This window comes from Nannospalax galili, unplaced genomic scaffold, assembly GCF_000622305.1.
Source record: "Nannospalax galili isolate Female #2095 unplaced genomic scaffold, S.galili_v1.0 scaffold307, whole genome shotgun sequence".
Lineage (NCBI taxonomy): Eukaryota > Metazoa > Chordata > Mammalia > Rodentia > Spalacidae > Nannospalax > Nannospalax galili.
Genome location: NW_008359625.1, coordinates 989,093 through 1,011,916, shown reverse-complemented (window position 1 = coordinate 1,011,916; position 22,824 = coordinate 989,093). Strand labels below are relative to the sequence as shown.

The following is a 22,824-nucleotide window of genomic DNA, read 5'->3' as shown; positions in this document are numbered from 1 at the left end:
CAATCAATAAATAATAACGGAGCAAAAAATAATTACCGTTAAGGATAAGAGCTATCATGAAGAACTGTTCAAATACAGTGAAATATTATTATGATAACTATTTTAAGGTGGTATAATTGTTATTAAAAAAAAAAAAAAAAAAAAAAAAAAAAAATCAAACAAAAAGAACAACAAGAAAAAAGGAAATTGTTTTTATAGACAAGGTTTGAGTTCATTTATAAGTCTAAAGCATTTAGTACCTAGTCATATTCAATGTATAATTACATAATATCAGTTTCTCCAAGGATCAATTTCACATTTTCTCTAAATCATCTCGTCCTTGTCCTAAGCAAAGCTCAGAGCAATGACTGAGTCCACTGAGACCATACAGCATGGCAGCAAACATGCTCGAGTCAAGGCCAGATCTAATTCTCAGACCAGAGTTCAACCCCTGCACCTAGGGTTAATAAAAGTAAAAAGATAACAATCACTGGTCAGCTTGCCCCAAACGACCATATCATCTTGTTAAAGATGGATTTAAAAGCCATGTACCAATACAGAAAAATACTTGATGTCAAAGGACAAATACATAGAGCTAAATACACAGCAGTATTTAAACTTTGCTTTAAAAATCCACTGCACAGAATCATTTTTATTTTATTTTACTGGTGGTGTTAAGAGATTGAACCCAGGGCCTTGCCACTCTACCACTTAACTGCATCTCTAGACCCACTGCATAAAATTTTGGTTAATACTGGGTTTTGTTAACATAAGCAGTGCGGTTTTTATAAATTATTATTTTAAGATCACTTTTTCTACTACACAATTTTATCAGGACTGGGTTTTGGAGTGGGACTTCAGTGTGCTACAGGGTGGTTTTTTGTAATGTTATTTACTTTTTTGTGTTTTCAAAATTTTCAAGACAATTAAAATAAAAAAGACATAATACTACCTCTAACACTATTATTTGTCTTAATCCAAAGCACTGTTTTCAAGAGAAACTACTGTCTTTTAAAAAAGCGACCTAAGTTAAGTTAAAGACTTTCAAGTAAGATACAGTCTAAAAACTGACAAATGTGGCAGCAGAGAAATCAGCAGCATTTGAGGTATGCTACACACAGGCAAAAATATTAACCTCGTTAAGATTGTGGCTGACTAGAACGCCAACACGAGGTCACAGTGACCTTTTAGAGAAAAGGCAAGTAAGACATTTAAAACAAGTACAACGATGTGAGAACCTTCTACTGAAAAGATCACGATGATCACACATGCATTATTCATCTGAAATGACTCTTAATGAGGATTCGTTGCTATTATCATTTCATCAGATCATGAAATCTATGTGAACAAGGTAGTTCTAGAGATTAAATAAAATGTATTCCCCTTGATGTTTACCATACTAAAAAGAAAAATTAAAATGCAAATAGAACATCAGTGGTTTGTGACTATTAGAAATACAATCTAACCACTGACAAAGCAGTAACCTGGACTACAGTAGGCAGAAGTAATGGGTGTTATGCAGTCTTTAGAAAGGTCTTTTTTTTTTCGTCTTTTTGAAGCAGGGTCTCCCTGTGGCCCCAGCTGTCCTGGAACTCACTATGTAGACCAGGCTGGCCTTGAACTCAGAGATCTGTCTGCCTCTGCCTCCCAAGTGCTGGGACTACAGACGTGCGCCACCACGCCTGGCTAGAAACGTCTTTTTTAAGGAATCTTAATACTTACTTGAAACTTTTTCATGATCCTGTGGGACAAAGAATACAAAGTACTAGAACAGAGTCTCTCAAATGTTGTTTAAATATACAAAATACATATGCACAGGAAAAAAAAGACTAGAAGTAGTTATTTTCCTTTTGGCAACACGCTGGCTAGGCAGGGATAATATAATTTCTTATGTTTTTCTGTATGCTCCGATTTGTCCAAAATTAGCATGAACTAAGATTTTTTATAATCATTAACAACAAAATATCCAACAAGCTAAAAAAAATGCTACAATGATAAAGCAGAAATGCTCCTAAAAGATACTCTCAAGAATATTCTGAGGTAATAAACAGTATTATGGACTAAAGTGAACTACATCAGAACCTGGAAGGGTCTCACACAGCTTAGTGGTTATGAGCTTGGATCTGGAATCAGAGTCCTAGGTTCAAATCCTGATCCTGGACCTTAGGCAAGCTCAACTTTGCTAAGCCTCCATCTGTAAAATGGGAATATTAATAGTATCTTCCTCGAGGAAACACTGGAATTATATAAAATGATATATTATGAGCTTAGTGATACATACAAGTAGAGCCAAAATGTGTATAAACATCAGTGCTCCCTCCGCATCACCATGGTAGCCACATCCACTGCATAACATGGTTTCCCACTGCCTAAACAAAACTGGTATCTGAGTTCAAACTTGAGTAATTCCCAATCTGAATCATCCCCATGAGAGACAATAGTGTGCTTTCAACAAGGATAGAACATTGTAACTCAATTTTAGTCAAAATCTGTTCAATCAGACACAGTGAGACCTCGGCTCCAAAAAAAACTCAAGGAATGATTGTGAACACTTATCACTTAAATTACTGACCATTAGAATGTCAGTATTTTTATTTTAATGACCAAATTAATTTGTAATATGCATGAATTACTCCAAGCAGAGATTACAGAATCAAGACTATGAATTTCAGTAACTTCAAAAAGTAAACTTTAGCCGGGCGTGGTGGTACATGCCTGTAGTCCCAGCACTTGGGAGGCAGAGGCAGATCTCTGTGACTTCAAGGCCAGCCTGGTCTACATAGCGAGTTCCAGGACAGCTGGGGCTACAGGGAGACCTTGCTTCAAAAAGACCCCCCCCCAAAAAAACACAAAAGGAAACTGTATTTATAGCTCCTTACACTTAGGATAAGAGAAAAAATAGTAATTAATAAGGAGAACACAGGATTTTCTTGGAACATAACCTTTTCAGCTGCTCTCCGGTAAGCTCTTGTACGGAATCGGAGAAACACAGAATCTCTTAGGAACTGCAAATAAGGGTCAAAGCCAGGGGGGCGCAGACCAGCACCGAGATTGGAAGGAAATGAGCTCTCCACCAGGGTACTAATCAACTGGCAAAAGGCCCGAGTCAAGGGGTATTCTTCACACCGGGATTCTATTTCATTGAGTTCAACCTTCGAAGAAATAAAGAAAATTGGCAATATAAAACTATAGGCTATGAAAGGCAAAGAATTTGCTGATGTTAATTCATTAAAAATGCTACATCACCACAAAAACAATAGTAACAGTAATAAGCATTTTTCACTTAGAGGAAAAGACACAGAAGTACACCAATCTAAATGAGTCAGAGATTTTCAAACTTTCACATATCATCTCAATTTTGCAATAAAAATAGGTATTTCTTTTCAAAAGGGAGCCAGCAAGATGGCTCAGTGGTTAGGCGTGCCTGCTGCCTGACCACCTGAATTTGATCCCCAGAACCCACATGGCAGAAGGAAAGAACCAATTCTCAAAAAGTTGTCCTCTGAGCACCATATGGGCACTTACTGCCCCTACAAGATAGATAAAATTCTCACTCTAAGTTTACTCAAGAAACTTAATTAAAACGTTTCAGATCAAGACTTTCAGTTTGGATGACTGCCATGTAACATCCTTTTCCAACTCTGAAACAAATTTTGGTTTCTTACATTAAGAGTTTCATCTCAAAACTGGTGAGACTGTTCAGCGGTAAAACTTGCCTCCAAGTCTGATGACCTGAGTTCAAACCCCAGAACCCACATGGTAAATGGAGAGAACAGACTCATGCAGGCTGTCCTCTGACCACCACACACATGCCGCAGCACATGAAAACCTGGGCATATATGCACTCACATACGCAAAATAAATAAATGATGATAAGAAGATTTCGTCTCTATTTCAACACCATTAAGAAACCCCTCCCAAATCAAATACATTAAATTTAAAAAATTACAGAAACAGGCTAAAAATAATTTTTTATAATCTTTTATGCCATTACCATGTCAATGAATACAGTATTTAAACTGAAAGGAAAATTTTACCTCAATACCAATAGCCTGCCTCTGGCTTGGAACCCTGACGGTCTGCAGTATCTGAAAATAAAGATTACATTCAGCATTCCTGGTCCATCAAGAGCAGCAAGGGCCACGTGATCGTCACATCCCTCACCTATCACTCCACGCACTTCACTATGTCTATCAGAAGTGACCACCAAGGAGTCTCTGACAGACTCTTCAGGAGTTCTGGCAGAGACAACTTGATTTTGTGAGGTACAGAAAATGGTGACTTCTAAGAGCACAATTTGCTTCTCTCAGCAGATTTCCTCTCAGATATTCTGGAAGCTGATCTTGAAGAGGACTTACAGAATAAAACCTCACCAGTGTCAACACACTCATCTGTTCATAACCAGTCATACTTAAACCAAGGAATAAACCTAAGAATAGGTAGGTCTGAGCTAAGATGTTCTGTCTGAGCATCTACAGACCCTCAGCAGTTTATGATGTAGTAGATCACACTTACTCCTGATACCTCACCCTCCCTCAAGTTAAGCATGTATTGTTACATAGAATCCTTAAAGACATAGTGCTGCTCGAAAGATAGAAATATTGAACCATGACACTTCAGAGCAGTGAGCATGAGGACAGGGCAAGTCCTATGTTACAAGCCAAGGGTGAAGCCTAAGTAGCACAGTCATTTGGAACTGTTTTAGGAAAGTTGGCATTCTCATCCTCAGGATATACATTTTGGGAAAATCCAGAATACTTTGTTACTCTAAAATGGCTGTTTTTGTGAATAATAAACAAAGAATCACAGGCTCCCTCATATTGTGTTACCTTCTGAGACAAATGCATAATCTACCTAAGCATTTTCCTAGGGTATTTCAATGAAGCATATTCTTTTCCACTTTTATCACGTAAAGAGTAACAACACTTGATGGAAAAATTAAACAAGAGCTTACACTATCAGAGAATGAAAAAATAACTAACAGAGACATCAAACACTATGTAACCTTAATATTTCCCCCTTCTGTGTCTTTCTGTAGATGTGCTATTACATTTCCACTTACGCCCAGTTTTATGGTCCTCATGACCACCAGTATACCATCCTCTGACCACTGTGGAAACTTCGGTGCACACTTAGCAAACAGCTGGACCACTGTTAAGTGGTGACACCATGACAAGACACTATATAGGTGCTCTACTCTCCTAGCTCCAGGCAGGAAGGCAGAGAAAGAGGATCAGCTCAGAAAAAAACCCCAGATACTTCTTGCATTTTATGAGTACAGATGACTTCTGAAGGCTTATATCAGCCTAGTCTCAAAGACAGAGTTGTGGAAATCCGCCCACCTTGTAATATCTTACAGATCTTGGTTTAACTAGACTTTGGTAACACTGAAGCTGTCAACTGAGTTAAGAAAATAACCCAGGCCTATTAGTTTCTAATGCTATGCTTGGCTCCAGGTTGTAATTCTCCACTTGGGAAGTCCGTAGCATACTCCAAGTTCCAATCAGATGTTCTTGTTTACCAAGCTCACTTCCCAAATGAGACAAATAAAGGAGTTCATAGCACTACCTGAGTGTATTCCAATGACTGCCAAAGGGAAGCAGCAATTTCAGGAGACTTTCCAAAAGCTGCAAGTGTCTTCAGTAGCTCAGCCTTGAGAACTGGGGGAATACTGCACTGCAGGAGCCCCAAGATCAGCACAACAGGCGTCCACTGAGGGTGCTCACAAAGTGCCAAGCGAGCATTTTCACTCTGAGAATTGAACACAAAAGAACAAAGAAGCCCTTATATTTATCTAGAGTTTTTTGTTTGTGTTGTTTTGTCTTTTAAGAATGAGTCTCCAACTCTATGAGAACAAGCCATCCTCCTGCCTCAGCATCCTGAGTAGGTGGGATCACAGGCACACACAACCAAGTCTGGCTTTCCATTTCCCACAGCTGAGGAAAATGAGCAGCAATCACCTAAACTGTACCAGTCTTGTAAGTGAAATACATACTAAAACAAGTAGGAGCCCATCATTTAGGCTTAATGCCTAGCAATGGATCACATCAGATCACTAGTTTGACTGGTGTAAGGAATGGAGGGGAAATTTCCAAGAATTTCTTTAAAAAAAAAAAAAATTAATGATTTTTATTCTACATGTATGAGTATACTGCCTGCATATATGGAAGTGCACCCGTGTTGTACAATGCCCAAGGAGGTCAGAAGAGGGCATCAGATCCCCTAGAACTGGCATTCCGAACAGTTGTTAGCTGCCATGTGCTCTTAACTGCTGAGCCATCTCACCAGCTCCCAAGAATTTCTCTAGCAGACCATGGCATGCAGAATAACACCACAAACAGATAAATAGTCTACCAGGGTAACATAAATCTTGGGCATTTTAAACCATTTCTAGAATAATGTAACACATTACACTATTCTACAATCGATACATGAGTCAATGAATACCTCTTCTTTTTCTATGGACTAAAATGGAGATATACTTTATCAAGTACTACTTTGCTTTGTATCAGTGAGACATAATAATGAACTTGACATTTTAATGCTTAGCAACATCAAGCATGATTAGAATAATCAAAAACTTAGTTCTATCTTTCAGAGAGGACATTAGCCTGAGCAGCTTCATTTTATCTAATGGTCATTAAATGAAATGTCCAAGTTGAGAAAGTATATACTGAAAACAGAAGCAGATGAAATGATCTGATGAGAAAAAGCTATAATTTTTCTTTTTAATTAAAACCAATCTTGGGACTGGTGAGATGGCTCACTGGTTAGGAGCAGGTACTGCTCAGGCAAAGGTCCAGAGTTTGGTACCCAGCTCCCACATCAGGCAGCTCACAACCACCTGTCACTCCAGCTCCAGGGGATCCATCACCATCTTCTGAACTCCACCAGCACCTGTACACACATGCACATACCCACACACAAACACACACATATACACATAATTAAAAATAAAATTTAAGCTGGGTGTGGTGGTGCACACCTTTAATCCCAGGACTCAGTAGGCAGGGGCAGGTGGATCTCTGTGACTTCAAGGCCAGCTTGGTCTACATAGTGAGTTCCAGGCCAGCTGGGGCTACAGGGAGACCCTGTCTCAAATAGACAGGAAAAAAGTTTTAAAAACCAAACTATTCTTTATGTATACACATGTAGCCAACATATGCATAAATCCAAACTTCTACTAGATGACCTTTTAGAAGGATGTGCATACAATTCTTACTTTCCCTACTGACTACTTTCCTTCATGTCCAGACCATAATGTCCATGTTAAGATTATGCCAGTAAACAAGACAAGCACAATTTATACCTTTTAAAATTAAAAAAATAAAGAGCCTAAAAACAAAATGCTATGTGTGTGTTATCACTCTGAAACTTGAAACATTAAAAGAAAATGTTTGGCCCTTTAAGATGCGTCTGTGCGCAATATAAATAAAACCACCTGTGGAAGGTTACCTACCCAAGTAATGATAGTAGATGTGAGCTGCAGAAATGCAATCAGCCCATCTTGCTCCTTCTGGGTGATGCCACGTGAAGGAAGGTGACGGTACTGGACACTGTCTGCACTTGGCAGATCCTTCCGTAGATGCTCATGGTAAAGCAGTAAGGAGTGAAAGAAATGCTCCCAGGAAACAGGACAGCCACCTGCTCCCTGAATGTTCTCAACTAAAAAGAAAAGTGGCACAGAATTTTCTTTCAGAAACTATTTAGCACTAAATGGCAAATTACTTGGCTAGCATACCTTGGGTTCAATCAGCAGCACCACTACCATATCAAATAGTCTAGACAAAACAGCCTAAAGTAAAAGCACTGTGCCACTGAAAATAACTAACAGGTAAACTATTTCCACGATATAAAATGCCTTTAGTGGGAAAGGGACTCGCTGCCTAAAAACCCTCAGTAACTCCAGCACCACAGTTTCAAAAAGGTTTCTTTAGTTGATCTGTGCTAGATGTTGTTATAGCAATTTGAGGTTTTTCTATGTATCTGTTTCTCTCTATCTGCTACTGCATTCATTCAAAACCAAAAGCACAGCTATGGTAGACCATTCCTTCCTCATGCAAAACACAAAAAGATCATTGTCTCATGTTTTTCCTATGGGATTTGCCTAGGAACTTACAAAGTTCTATGGTTTAATAGTATGTATATAAGTAATATTAATTTATTACATTATACTACATATGTAGTTTGGAGTCACCTCTCTTAAGGAGATGCTAAGTACATTGTTAATGTTAGTATATCTCATGCTAACAGGAAACAAAGGAAAGAGTAGGAAAATATTAGAAAGATGAAAGAATGGAATACTTTTAGTAAAGAAGGATTTGTCTGAAGATTAAGATGGCTAGATGCTTTTCCAGAATGAAAACAAAAAACAAAACCTGGAAAGTCTAAGCATATTATGGAAGTTTTGAGAAAGTGAGATAAGGCAAGCAGAAGATGAGATTTAGATATGCTAATCAAGATTTATCTCAAAGTATTTGAGTTTTGCCTAAGCTTTATCAAAATATTACACAGTAGCTAAAAATACCAGGCTGGTGTAATTGACCTTCTGAGTTTTCAATAATCATACTTGGAGGCCTATGTCAATGTAGACAAAAGGATTAAGAAGGACAACAGGGCTCAATAGGGCTGGAGAGATGGCTCAGCAGTTAAGAGCACTCTGACTGCTCTTGCAGAGGGCCCAGGTTCAATTCCCAGCACCCACATGGCGGCTACAAACCATCCTTAACTCCAGTTTCAGGAGAATCTGAAGCCCTCTTCTGACTTCCACAGCATTGCATGACACGGATGCACTCACACACATGCAGGCAATACACTAATACACATAAAATAAAAATAATAAAAAAAGAAAGGACAATAGTTTGCCCTTTGTCCTCCAAGATCATCTAGGTCCCAAGGAACTATGAGGGCATCTTTCAAAAGGTACTATAGTCCTGGGGAGTCACCTGTCCTTTAATTCTGGGAGGTCATAGAGACCCCACCCTGTGATCAACACAAAGGAAAACATTCACCCATGCCTCCAAGTAAAGCCACAGTCAAGTAAGGCCTTTGATTTATCCTCTCATAGACAGAACTAATAAAAGAAGGCTAAAGGAGCCACAGGATACTCCCCAAGCCCAAGTGACCCCTGAGAACCAAATCCTCAACTGTCTTTAAAAGTAATTTTTTTTAAGTAATGAATTTTGGCCATCTGTATGGTCTTAAACACCCAGGAGGAAAGTACAACCAAAATTAAGATAACTGATAATAATGTAAAACATTTAATGAGCCAGGCTTTACAGACCTCTGCATGGGCTACTGACATGCCAAATGGGTAATCACAGCCACCCCAGTTATAACCAAAGTAAAGGACTTTCATCCTTTTCTTAAACATAAACATACTGCCACTTGTGTACTGTCTCCTTTGCTTTACAAGGTCAATAAGCAGACTAAGGACATGCCAATCATCAGCATCCATTCAACAGCTTTAAAATTGGATCTCTGGATCCTCACAGCAAAAATGAGCTAAATCTATTATATCCTTAGTAGTGATGCTATTAATCTCTGGACCTCGTGTACTCAACTGCTTCCTTCATGTATCTACTCTTGTCTATAACCGATGGTCGTCAGACAATCTAACTCAATCTGTCCCCTGGATGACTCTCCAGCGCCTAAAAGTCAGCAAGAGACCCTAAATCCTTCTCCTCGCCCAGTGTCAGGTGGGAACAATGATTCAACATCCATCTCCTAAATGGTTTTATGGTCTCAACTCTTGAGAGAACATTAGGTAGCTAGACAGACAGTAGCAGGCGTGGCCACTGAGGAAGGACCCTCTCCTTCACAGCATCCTCCTCTTCCAAAATTGCCCATACCAGAGAATGCCAAGACATGCCTGATGAAGATGTGGACCTCATCCAACAGGAAAGAGCTACATAGACAACAACTGCACCCGCTTCTCCACCTATCTATAGAAACAAAGTCAGGAAAAGTTCTTCCACTTTGGTTAAGTAGTGACAATTTCCCTAAAACCACAGTAATCACATTCCAGAACGAAGGCCTAGATTCCTGCCACACCCCATCCCTTCAGACATCTGGTAACGCTGGTCAGTAGAGACTTTCTTTTAGTAACTACTTACTAGTCTTAAGGACCGAAAAAGAGGAGAAACTTTTCAATCCCCCCACTTGCCTCCACACCCCACCTTCTGCCCTATAACTACCCCAACTGTAAGCGGATGGTGGTTTGTGATTCTTACAGGAACCCTCTTTGCAAGTGTGTTCCCCTTCCCCCAATAAAGAGAGAGGGAGGGAGGGAGGGAGGGAGGGGAGAGGAAGAGAGAAAGAGAAAGAAAGCGAAAGGGGGGGCAGGCAGGCTCTGGTTGCTTGGAGTCTTAGAATAATTTTAAATGAAATTTGTTTGCTTTTGTCTTAGCAGTCTGTCCTAGGTAAGTATGTGAAGAGGGTTAGAATCCCTCTGGAGCTAAAACTCTGGATTTATTTTTCCTCAGAGCTAAGGATGGGGTGGGGTCTAAGAACATGTACATTTCTTGGCTTGTCAGTTGTCTGCTTCTTAACCAAGAGAGTTCTCTGTGCTGTCATGTAACAACAAACGGCTGCTTTTGCACCACCAAATAATTCGTGTTTAGCTTGACTCCCAAACAAAGCGATAACAACAGTCTAGATCTTTAAATTACAATATTCCATTACTTACCAAGCAGTGTGGAACAGAGCACAGCAGATCAGACAGACAAGATCACAGACAGCAAGGGTATATACTATGTTTTGTGTGCCAGATGTGTTCTTTTTTGAAAAACTACATGTATTACTTCTAACTTGTTACACTTAACTGTATTTAACAAAAGGAAATAGCAAAATTCCCCAATCTCAGAGATCATAATCAAAGCATGACCATGCATAAAATCCCCACTGTGTTCTCTCTCCCTGTTATAAATGCAATTTATACCTATCAAATCTAGAATAAATAAGCAATACACTTTACTATGCAGCAGTGTGCTGAACACAGTAGTATAAAAACAAATTCAACAGCATCCAGACGTTCTTACCGTGACTACTACCATTGACTTTGAGCAGGCTAAAACAGTAGTGAGCACACTGAGGCCCATTGGCCAATCCCTGGAGCATTTTTAGATAAGGAATATAAATAGTTGGAGGCAACAGGTCACCCATTTGCCTAACAAACTTTGACAAGACAACCTGAAATTAAGAAAAAAAGTAGTTTATAGAAAACCTATCTTAACTTTAAGGCAACATGAACTAGCTAATAAAACCTACACACAAACTAAAACAAATTTAGTACTCTTGATTTAATCCCTAGCAAAAACCAAAATTAACCATTACTCTATGAAAAACTGTTAAGTCTGTTATCAGCAATTTAAGGCAATTATATCTCAATGTCACAACATATAAGACTACTCGTATTTTTAACTATGTAAAACAATTAAAACATTTTACTCATCCAAAAATTAATCAGCAAAGATATATTTAGATCCCAAAGCTCCTAGATCCCAGTTGAATTAAGAGGAAGACTTAACCATCAAGATCATTTGGATGATAACCTGTTTTCTATCAGAATGTTTCTATACCCCTTGTTCTTTTAAGTCCACCTCTTAGTTTCCCTTTTTCCTTGCTTATAAATATATTATTAATATCCAAAAGTATTATTCAGACTCATAAGTTTGACCTTAGTATATTTACTGAACATGTTTATAGATATCTGGAAATTATTATAAAATGTTAAGTAAGAAATAGGTTGGGTTTTTTTTTTTTTTTTTTTTTTTTTTTTTTTTTTTTTTTGGTCTTTTTTGAGACAGGGTCTCCCTGTAGCCCCAGCTGTCCTGGAACTCACTATGTAGATCGAGCTGACCTCAAACTCACAGAGATCCATCTGCCTCTGCCTCCCAAGTGCTGGGATTAAAGGCGTGCGCCACCACACCCGGCAGAAACAGTTTTATAATACTAAAGGAAAATGCCTATTTGTAAGAGATGTACTTACTTAACCATTGAGGAATAAAAAGTTATGTGGCATATAATTTATTTTAAAATACCCTCGCAAGATAAAAGTGTAGTTGTAAATGAAAGAACCACAGCAAAATATCAACTTAGGATGCGGAATTAAGTCAGTGGATAGCCATTAAATTTGTTAATATTCTCTATGTTTTAAATTTTTCATCATAGAAAAGAATTTTTAACCTTTGAAGAGCTTTAATATATCCTTCTAAAACAGTTTCTACATGGGGAAAAAAGCTGAAACGCAAGAAATCCAGTAAAATAAAAGGGGGCACCATCCAACATTTTAGAAAAATGTAGACTACACTGCACCAAACTTCTGAAAAAGAAATCCCAAAATAATGAATTTTGATGTGGCAATCCCTTATTTTACTTCTGTACATTAATTATACTACAAAGAACACAGGATAAAAAGAGGGGTTCTTGTCAACATTATCTGAAGACTCAGATACATGATGTCATCAATTAGAATCTCTAAGTCTTCTCCTTTAATGCTTACACCTCATCTTCTGCAACTTGAGAAGAATTAAGTCTACTGGCTATTGTCACATCTACAGAGGACAGACTATATACCAATAAACCTCAAAACAGTAATCCATAGAGACTAGGAGTTTTCTGACACTAACAATTTGACATACCTAATATATAATAAAGAGCTGACCACATGAAATCCAAAATGATCAGAATGTAAACATAATGGCTTCAATTTTCTTAAAAGAAAAATATGAATTTCTAAAGACTACAATTGTGTTATTTGTATAAATAACAATAACAATAAAAAGTAATTTATTTCATGTGTTCAAAATTCTCAATTACCAAACCAGAGTATAAGAATAAAAAACCAAAGGTGGGCCTGGTGGCACATGCTTTTAACCTAGCACTCAAGGTGAAGGCAGATGGATCCCTGTGTGATAGGAGGCCAGCCTGGTCTGCATATCAAGTTCCAGGCCAGCCGGGGCTACAGGGAGGCCCTGTCTCAAAAACAAAACAAAACAAAACAAAGAACCAAAAATAAAGAACAAAAACCTCACCTGGCGTTGAGGGGGTCGCTGATGAGCTACTCCTAGGTATGAACCCATGATAGTGGGTGTCTGGAGAGGCTCGGAGGGACACCAATATTCTAGGGCAAGCTCCAAATGAAAAGGATTTTTCTTATATAGTTCACCAATCTGCAGAGAATAAGGCAAAAAGAAGTGTTTATAACTAGAAAATTACTTTAAAAAGTATGTTAGTATTGAATTCATTCACTATAATTTTCCAAGATTCAGCAAAAAGTAATGGAAGAAGAGATGACAATCTCTCTCTCCAGTATAACAGCTTACCAAGAGCATTAAGTGTTCCAGGTCCCTTCTTAGTGAAATGGGGGGTTCATTTCCCATCTGTATACTCATATGAATCATTCGAGCATCTTCATCTGCCCGATTCTTTAGCTGTTTCACCTGTTAAATGTATTAGACAAAGCTTAATGTAAATATGTTATCAGTTAATCAAGAAATTAAAAGGGTAATTATATATTAAAAAACATCGATTAAATACCTACATGAAAAAGTGCTAGGAATTTTACTACACTATTACTGCCAGTGATTATAGTGGTAATCACTGTAACACAGGTAGCCAGGGAGATGATTCGGCAGCTAAAGAACCTGCTGCCAAGCCTGATGACCATGGAGTCCTCTGATTCCCATTCTGCCCACTGTGGCATGTGCATGCTCACACACATACACCCAAAATAAATTTAAATTTAAATATATATATATATATATACATATATTTAAAATCACAGAATTTTTCATTACACAGAAGTTAAGATTAGTGATTCTCAATGGGGACATTAGTTGCATTTGGGGCAGAACATCTCTACTGCTTGATTATCTTAAATAATGCATGTGGAATTAGAAAGATAGCTCAGTGGTTAAAAGCACTGGTTGCTCTTGCAGATAATCCAGGTTCAGTTCCCACACCCACATAGCAGCAAACAACCATCGCTAACTCCAGTTTCAGGGGATCCAAAACCCTCTTCTTGGCTCTGCAGGTACTGCACACATGTTGTACACGAATATGTGCAGGCAAAACACTCATACACATAAAATACAAATAGGAAGAAGATACTAATCACCATATCAGTAATTGAAGGATTATGACTGTAGATCCTACAGAAACAAAAGTTATGAAACAGGAACACTAGGAAGAGTATGACACCAGACAATGTAACTGGATGCAATGAACAAAGTAAGTGGCAGACACAAGCTTCCAAAGCTCACCTAAAAGAGCAAAACCTAAATCATTGTATCTATGAAGGAAATTCCAGTATCCAAGAACTGTGTGATTCAACTCACTGTTTACCTTACCCAAGCCATATCTGATTCTTCTACCATAATTCATCTTTCCATATAATCAATATGGAAAATACTTTAAGCCTTAACTTTTCTAAGGATTTCTTTCCACAGATATAAATGATATATTGGAGCCAGGCATGGTGGCGCACATATTTAGTCCCAGCACTCAGGAGGCAGAGGCAGGAGAATCTCTGTGAGTTCGAGGCCAGTCTGGTCTCCATAGTGAATCCAGGTTAGCTGTGGCTACAGGGAGACCATGTCTCAAAAAGACCAAAAAAATAAAAAGATATGCTATATTGGCAAGCTTCTTCCTACTCCCAAGATTCTGTGATACTTGCCTATCAAGTCCTTCAAGATTACTCATCTCAAGTTACCTGTCCACTTTGACTATTCTAGTCATTGAGTGAGCTATCCTTGGCCTAAAGAAATAGACTGTTAGGGTTGAAGAGATGGCTCAGCGGTTAAGAGCACTTACTGCTCTTGCAGAGGACCTCAGTTCACTTCCCAGCACTCACATGTTAGCTAACAATCATCTGTAACTTCAGTTCAAGGGGATCTGACATCCCCTTCTGGCCTCCGCAGGCACTGCACACAAGGGTGCACTTACATACATGCACACAGAATACTCATACACATAAAATAAAAAGAAAGAAAAAAGAAATCTAACAGCTGTGCCTACCAATTAGGTACTGTTATGGTCTATATTTTTCTCTATACCTTAACCCTCCAACTGGATTATAAAATCTTTGCTGTTTGAAAATAAGCCTCTTACTCATTTATCTCCCTTGTATTTCTTTTTAGTTGTTCATTTTTAGGGGGCTGCTGGGGACTGAGCTCAGGGCCTTTTGTACACGATCTACTATAAGGTATGCTACCAGACTGTCTTTTTCACGACACCTACCACAATACCTGGATCACAGAAGAAAAAAAGTATATAGACTTGATTCACTGGGTAATGAATAAATACTTCATTGTTGTAGTTTTTGCCATTCATCAAGTTTTCCATCTGCTTTAAGTTCTTAGTAGGTATGGAATTAGACTTGACAATGTATCACACCCTTTAGGGTGTTTTCTTTTTAGACACAAACAAAAAGGGGAGTTTAATACACACAAAAAGCTGCCTTTCGCTCTCATTTATGTCCTGCCATCATTCTGATGACATCTTTAAGCAAAAGAAACCTGAAATTATCCCAACAACCCTTTTGTGGTTCAGAGGTACAGCTCAAATCTTCCACCCAAAGTAGTTTTTGTTTATTTTACTTTTTTTTTGAGACAAGACCTCATGCAACCTAGGCTGGTCTTAAACTCACTATGCAGCTGAAGATGACCTTGACTCTCCTACCTCCATCTCCCAAATGCTAAGATTACAGACATGTGCCACAACACCTGGTCCTATTCATCTCTTAAAACTACTACTTTACCTTATACCCATGCCAAGGTCCATCTGTTTATTACACAAATGAAAAATCTAAACTTTATCTATAAAGTGAAATTTTTTTCACCATGCCTCTTCCAAATCATGTATAAAAATAGAGCTGTCAGAGCTGGAGAGACGGCTCAGCAGTTAAGAGCACTGACCGATCTTACAAAGGATCCGGGTTTGATTCCTAGCACCCACATGGCAGCTAACAACCTTCCATAACTCCAGTTCCAAGGGATCCAACACCATCTTCTGACCTCCACAGGCACTGCACGACACGGGTGCACTTATACACATGCAGGCAATACACTCATACACAAAAAATAAATAAAATTTAAAAATATACAGAGAGCTGTCCCTTGGAATTCATGAAGGATTGGTTCCATCACCACCTGAGGACACCAAGAAATCTACGGACACTGAAGTTCCTTCCACAAAGTAAAAAAGTGTTTGAATGTCATATGTATATCTTACCCTATAATCAAGTCATCACTAGATAACCTATAATAGCAAATGTAAATAATACACAAATAGTCGCTACTTTGTTATTTAGGAAATAAAAGAAAGCCTGTATGGTTTCAATAAAAATGCAGTATTTTTAATCATGAATATTTTCAGTTCAAGGTTGGTTGATTCTGACGATGTGGAACACATGGACAGAGAGAGCCAAGTATAAAAAAAGGTGCCTCCAGCACTGTTACCCAGGGCAACCTTGGAATTAGTAGTAAGAGCCCACTCACAGAGCATTTCATTTACTTCCTATTGTTTTATAAACCAGTCTCAAATACTTCTTCTGAAAGACTCTCTTCAGGCCATAAGGCTTACGCGGCTTCGTTTTCACCAGTAAGACTGTATTTGTAATATACCATTGCCAACTCTCAGTCTATTCTGACTTTATCAGTAGCCAAAACATAAAGCTAGTTAAGAAACAGTTTTAAATTATTTTACAAACTCCTTTAATTTTTATTCATCGTACATGATTATACTTACTTTCATTGGCATAAATGCAAGGAAGTCTGTAATGAGATTATGCGTCCTACGAATATAGAATTCTTCTTGATAGAAGTTTTCTGACACCACCACAGATTCAGTAAGGAAGAGGAAAACACTGTCGGCAATCGCAAGTTCTGCCATTGCCTCATCTGCTTCTGTGAATTCAGCCAGAGCTAGAAGTAGATTTAGATGAAAAAAGAAGCATACATAGGAAAAGTCATTGAATCTGATTGTATCACGTGATATAAACCTCACGGTTCAAATTTCAGGCACCTTCCCAGCCTTCTAGTAAGTTCTATGTACAAAATGAGGATTATACATAATTGTAACTGACTCACAAACTCCTAAGAACTGAAAGAAAAGAGTACATCAGAAGCATACATGTTCTTCCTATGAGTGACGAGTTAATTAAAAGATGTGTAATACTAATGCTGACGTAGTCAGAGAGAGCTCTTATCCAAACATTAGCATGTTAAAATGATGGAAAGGCTTTATTTCCAATAAAATTTCATGGTCATGTAGGAAAAATGTTTAAGCCAATGAGTGAAACTAAAACCTGAACCTGACTAGTCACTCTACTAATTTGGTACTCTACTAACAGAAAACTAAATCTCAGTTCAAAGATAAATACTGACCTACTTTGTGTGTGTGTGTGTGTGTGTGTGTGTGTGTGTGTGTTTAAATCTGGAAAATTTCAAGTAGATATCCATAAACAGACAAATACAATTAATCTCAACACGTCTATCACCTCATTTTAATATTATGAATTTATTTAAATTGTATTTTCCCACTATCCACCCACACTAAAGTACAGCAAAAAACAAAAAATACTTTACCCTTCAGTATTTTAATATTCAACTTCAAACAATACTTTCAAAAAACTACATATACATACAATATCATTAACAAATCTTTAAAAATAATTCTTCAGTTTGAAATATGCAGTAGCCAAATTTACAATTGTGTCATCCTGGTCCTGACAGGTCTTGAATTTGTGTTTTGGGTTTTTGTTTTGCTTTGTTTTGAGCAGTCTGGTTTAATCGGGAACCAAACAGCATCTATACACTGCAGCTGACTAATAAGCCTGCAGCTACCCCACATATTTTATTTTTGCTTTGTCCTTTACCTGCTTGACACTTTTCCACAATGTGACCTGGTACTGTACCCAGGACAACATGCCATCCCCCTCCCTGCTATCACTTCATGGTTTCATTTAGAAATGTTGATCTGGTTTCAACTTTGTTGTTAAGTTTTCTATCATGGAAGCGGGGCATGGTGGCGCTCACCTTTAGTCCAGCACTCAAGCAGGGAGCAGGGGAGGCAGAGGGCAGAGGACAGAGGGGAGAGGGGAGAGGCAGATCTCTGTGAGTTCGGAGCAAGCCTGGTCTACACTGTCAGTCTGAAATAAGGACTTATAAATGAAAAGAAGATGTAATGTATAGTTGAGAAACAAAAGAATGCAGAAGTCTAATTGATTATCTATCCATTTTAATTTTTTTAAAACTGTCAAAAGAAAGATTACTAACAACTACAAAAGTTTCTGCGAACCCCTTGGGACCATCACGATACTGATGAACAAAATGTGAAATTATACACTTGACAGAATACTAGCATCTGGAGATGACTCAGAGGTTAAGAGCACTTGCTCCTCTTGCAGAGGACAGGAGTTCAGTTTCCAGAAGCCACATGGTGGCTCACAACTGTCCATCAACTCCAGTTCCTGCAGATGCATCACCCTCTTCTGGCTTCCACAGGTACCAGGCATACATGCAGTGCACATACACATATGAAGATAAGCACTCATGGGTATAAAATAAAAATAAAGAAATCTTTGAAAAAAAATTAAGTCTGGGAAAGTGGTAAAGCCTTGCTCTAGCATATGTGCACAAGACTCTGGATTCAATCTCATTATTAGGACTAGAAAATATTGACAAGTATATAAATTTGAATAAAGCCTTTCCAGATGTTATGGCTAATTTTCACCATCAACTTGACTGGATTTGGAATCACCAAGAACACACGTCACTGTGCATGTCTTAGAGGGTATTTCCACACAGGTTTAACTGAGGAAAGCTCCATCATGAATGTGGGATGCTACCATCCCATGTGCTGGTGTCCCAGGATAAATTAAAAGGGGGAAAAAATGTAAAAGCCAGCAGAGGACCAGGATTCTTCCTCTGTTTCCTTCTTGCCAGCGGGTACAGTATGACCAGCTCTTACACTCCCACTGCATGCCTTTCCTGCCATGACAGACTTTATCTCCACAAACTATGAAAACCAAATAAACTCTTCATCTCTTAAAACTGTTCTTGTCAGGTGCTTGATCACAGCAAAGAAGAAAGTAACCAATCCATAGACTACCACAAAAACCTTCCAAAGTGACAATTCTTTGTACTTCAAATTATAATCAAAGTGCAACTTGCAATTGACAGGGCACATCACCATAAGTATGATAATTACAAGGATGGAGACAGCAGAATCTGATTATGCAATCTACAGAGAAGTACAGGATTCAGACAACTCCCCTACCTATGCTTGAGTGACCCAAATATCTCCTTTCTATTAGACTGAATTGTGAAAAGGTTTGTAAGCAAACCAAAAATAAAATGTATAAAAATGAAATAATAAATTTTAATAAAAATAATGAGTTGGCTGTGGTGACACACCTGTAATCCCAGCCTGTGGGAGGTAGAGGCAGGAGGACCCGAAGTTCAAAGGTACCCCTGGCTACATAGCAAGTTTGAGATGATATTGGGATACAGGAGACCCTGGGAACAGAGCTCAGTAGCAGAACCTTGCCAAGGAAATATGTGAAGTTCTGGGTTCAACTGTCAGCACCACAAAAGAAAAACAGTATTAATATGATTCTGCCTGTTACAATTTTCAACTTTTTGTTTTTGTTGTTTGAGACAGGGTCCCACTATGTATCCCTGGCTGGTCTTAAACTTGCTATGCAAACCAGGCTGGCCTTGATCTCACAAGATTCACCTGCCTCGGCCTCCCAAGTGCTGGGATTAAAGACACACCACCATGCCCAGCAGAATTTTAGGCCTTCATGCTCTTACTCTGAAGATGAAAGTGCATTGTCCGTTCTAAGAAACAAAAATAGTTCACATAAGCTCTTTGAGGAGATAAGGAAAAACGTATTTCACCACTATTTTACAAAGTTTCATCTAAGTTAAACTCCTATTTTACCATGCTCATACATGTCAGACATATAAGCTCTTGAATGTTCTCTCCTTGATTTAAAAAATCTCATTTTTGAAAAAAACATATTGCAAGGTGTAATGGTACATGCCAATGACCTGGGATTTTCATTAGTTGCTGATACACTGTTTCTCATAACAAAATGAACCACAATTCACCTGTCACATCAGGCAACTGGGAAACTCCCCTCAGTGCCAGGGCCCAGGCAAGTCGAACAGTGGCCTGCAAGCCAGGAAGCTTCCAGGGTTGGGAGTCCTGGAGACGTGCATGAATTGTGGCAATGTACTGTCTCTCTGTCAACAGTGGAAGTTGATGAATCATATCTGAAAACACAAAAACAGACCACTTCATCAAAAGGTACAGAAATAAATTCTCATTTCTGACACAAGGAATATCTAAAAGCCAAAACCACTGAGCATTTTCAAAAAAAGACTATGACTAACGGTAGTGTCTGACACACCAAAATCTACATTACTGTGAAGACCTATACATACAAAAAATAAAAAGGAAAGGCAGCCCTAAATTTTAACTACTTTCAATGATTTTCATAAACATGATAGAAATTTAAAAAAAGAGGCACTCATTTTTCTGTATATACAAAAATTCTAAAATATAAATATTTTCTAAAGATAAAATAAGTTATCTGCTTCACAAAAATTATATCCATAATGAAATAAGATTGTTTTCACAAAATTTTGAAAATGTGAATGTAACGAAACAAGCAATTAAAGTAAATTCCAGCACGCACACTCATGAGCATACTATCCATCCTTTAAGATGTCCATTTCCTATCTCAAAAGAAACAAATAGCATAGGACAACTCCCACACCTGCTTTTCTGCTGTTGTTTTGGCTATTGGGGAGCAAACTCAGGGCCTCACCCATGCTAAGCAGTCCCTACCACTGAGTTATGATCCCAGCCTTTAATGTGATCAAATATCTAAAATATTGGAACATGACTGAATTGCACAAATAGAGACAAGGAGGCAAATTTATATTTTAGGAGTTAAAATATTGCCTTTCTTAAATGTTCTCTCCTCAATTTAAATTTTGATTCTTGAAAATAAAAAGACTTCTGGGTGTAGTAGCCTCCATGAGGAGGCTCAGGAAGGAAGATCAAGAGTTTGAGGCCAGGCCACCAAGTTGCTCAGTAGGTAAAGGTGCTTGCTGCCAAACCTGACAACCTGAGCTCGATCTCCCTGACCAATATGGTGGAAGGAGAGAACTGACTCTCACAAGTTGTCCTCTGACCTTCAAGGCATGGACACACAACCACATATTACACACAAAAAATTAACTGTAATTTTTTTTAAAAAAGCATTAAAAACTATAACATTCAATACCATCTCGTTCCTCTGTGCTTTGTTCTATAAAGCTGGTATCAAAACAGTATAGAAGGGCCATAAGGAGAGCCAGATTCACCGCATCCAAGGAGCCATTAGCTTCAACTGTCACTCTTTCCAAATGCCCAATAAGGAGAAGGGTGTCATCTTTGCCTAACGGTGACTGGCAAGCCCAGGCAAAAAGACTTTCTGCCAGAGACTGCCTGCACTCTTTAATGAGATCAGATACCTAAAAATACATAAAAACATAATTATATTACAGTGAACCCTGATCTTATTAACAAAATAAGTTTATGTGAGTCCACAAGTGATCCTAAAATTGCTAGATTCTGAACAACTCCTAGGGCTTATTCTTCACTACTAAATTCCTTAAAACTCTGTGGTGAACAATTCCTTGAATAATTCAGTTGATTTCAGAAAGAGCTAGAAATGGCACAGAAGTGACTTACAGAAGCCAAAACAACTGCAAACCAATTTCATGAACACTGCAGACTACACAGTCTAAAACACAGTATTTTCTTTTGCCCTCCACAAAATGAATATTCTAACTGTTATGCCTTCTGCCTAAGATTTGATGGAGCCAACCCGTGAATTCATCTCAGGGAGTCCTTGCCTCTTTGCGGTGTTTCTCACTGCCCAAGCCTCTGTCGCGCTGTAGTTTTTCAAACTCATTATTCACATCAATCTGCGACAGCAAAGTAAGGACTTTGTAAGTCAATCCTTGCTCCATCAGCTCATCGGTAAAGCGTGTTGTCATGGAAACCAGTTCTGGACTGTGATGAAAGAAATAAAAGTACAGTGAACAATTTTGGGGGGGACAAACAGCCCCTTACTAAAACAACCAGGATGAATTATAGTCTCCTTTTTACCCTTTCTAAATCATTGGGGTTAAATTTCTAAGTACTTTTTGTTTTTTGGTCTTTTTGAGACAGGGTCTCCCTGTAGCCTGGAACTCACTTATGTAGACCAGGCTGGCCTTGAACTCACAGAGATCCACCTGCCTCTGCCTGAGTGCTGGGACTAAAGACGTGCCTAAGTACTTTGTTATCTGTAAACAAGGCAGGTTTTAAACTCTGTCATTCTGGACAGAATAATGGAGTATATTAGCGAGCTGAGATCATGTATTTCACTGAAAAGTGTATACACTTATCAGAAATTTTTATTTCCAAAATTGTAATTCTTCAAGCAATTTCACATTTAATTGCTAATGTCTCAAGAAGGAAACAGACCTGAGTTCTAGTGTCCATGTCTTCCCCCGTCTAGACTGTATCAGGGTTCTGAGGGAATTTGCAATGCACCGCTTTCCATCCCAGTATAAAAGGACGGCTACTAAGCCTCGGGTGAGCCCAGGGAAATGCGGCTGTTGATGCTCTCCTAGAAGGGGAAGTCAAGAAGTAATTTAGTAAGTAAACACAAATGTGTTTGAGATGAGACAAAAAAAATCCTTTCTTTTCTTCCCTCCCTCTCCCCTCCCTCTCCTCTCCCTCCCCCTCCCCTCCCCTCCCCGGAACTCATAAGAGAGGTCCTCCTGCCTCTGCCTCCCA

General features: G+C 38.5%; 1 protein-coding gene across 1 annotated transcript in view; it reads right to left on the bottom strand.

The window, feature by feature from the left end:
• The window catches only part of Nup205 (nucleoporin 205), an 88,461-nt gene that overhangs the window by 51,806 nt on the left and 13,831 nt on the right, over positions 1 to 22,824 (bottom strand). The window contains exons 4-15 of the mRNA XM_008823467.2: positions 22,510 to 22,654; positions 21,894 to 22,053; positions 21,281 to 21,509; positions 20,097 to 20,261; positions 16,729 to 16,904; positions 13,305 to 13,421; positions 13,014 to 13,151; positions 11,019 to 11,169; positions 7,439 to 7,644; positions 5,548 to 5,730; positions 4,017 to 4,067; positions 2,922 to 3,131 (exon numbers count right to left, since the gene is read on the bottom strand). Of these exons, the coding sequence (XP_008821689.1) occupies positions 2,922 to 3,131; positions 4,017 to 4,067; positions 5,548 to 5,730; positions 7,439 to 7,644; positions 11,019 to 11,169; positions 13,014 to 13,151; positions 13,305 to 13,421; positions 16,729 to 16,904; positions 20,097 to 20,261; positions 21,281 to 21,509; positions 21,894 to 22,053; positions 22,510 to 22,654 (1,931 nt within the window). The remainder of the gene's footprint in view (positions 1 to 2,921; positions 3,132 to 4,016; positions 4,068 to 5,547; positions 5,731 to 7,438; positions 7,645 to 11,018; positions 11,170 to 13,013; positions 13,152 to 13,304; positions 13,422 to 16,728; positions 16,905 to 20,096; positions 20,262 to 21,280; positions 21,510 to 21,893; positions 22,054 to 22,509; positions 22,655 to 22,824) is intronic.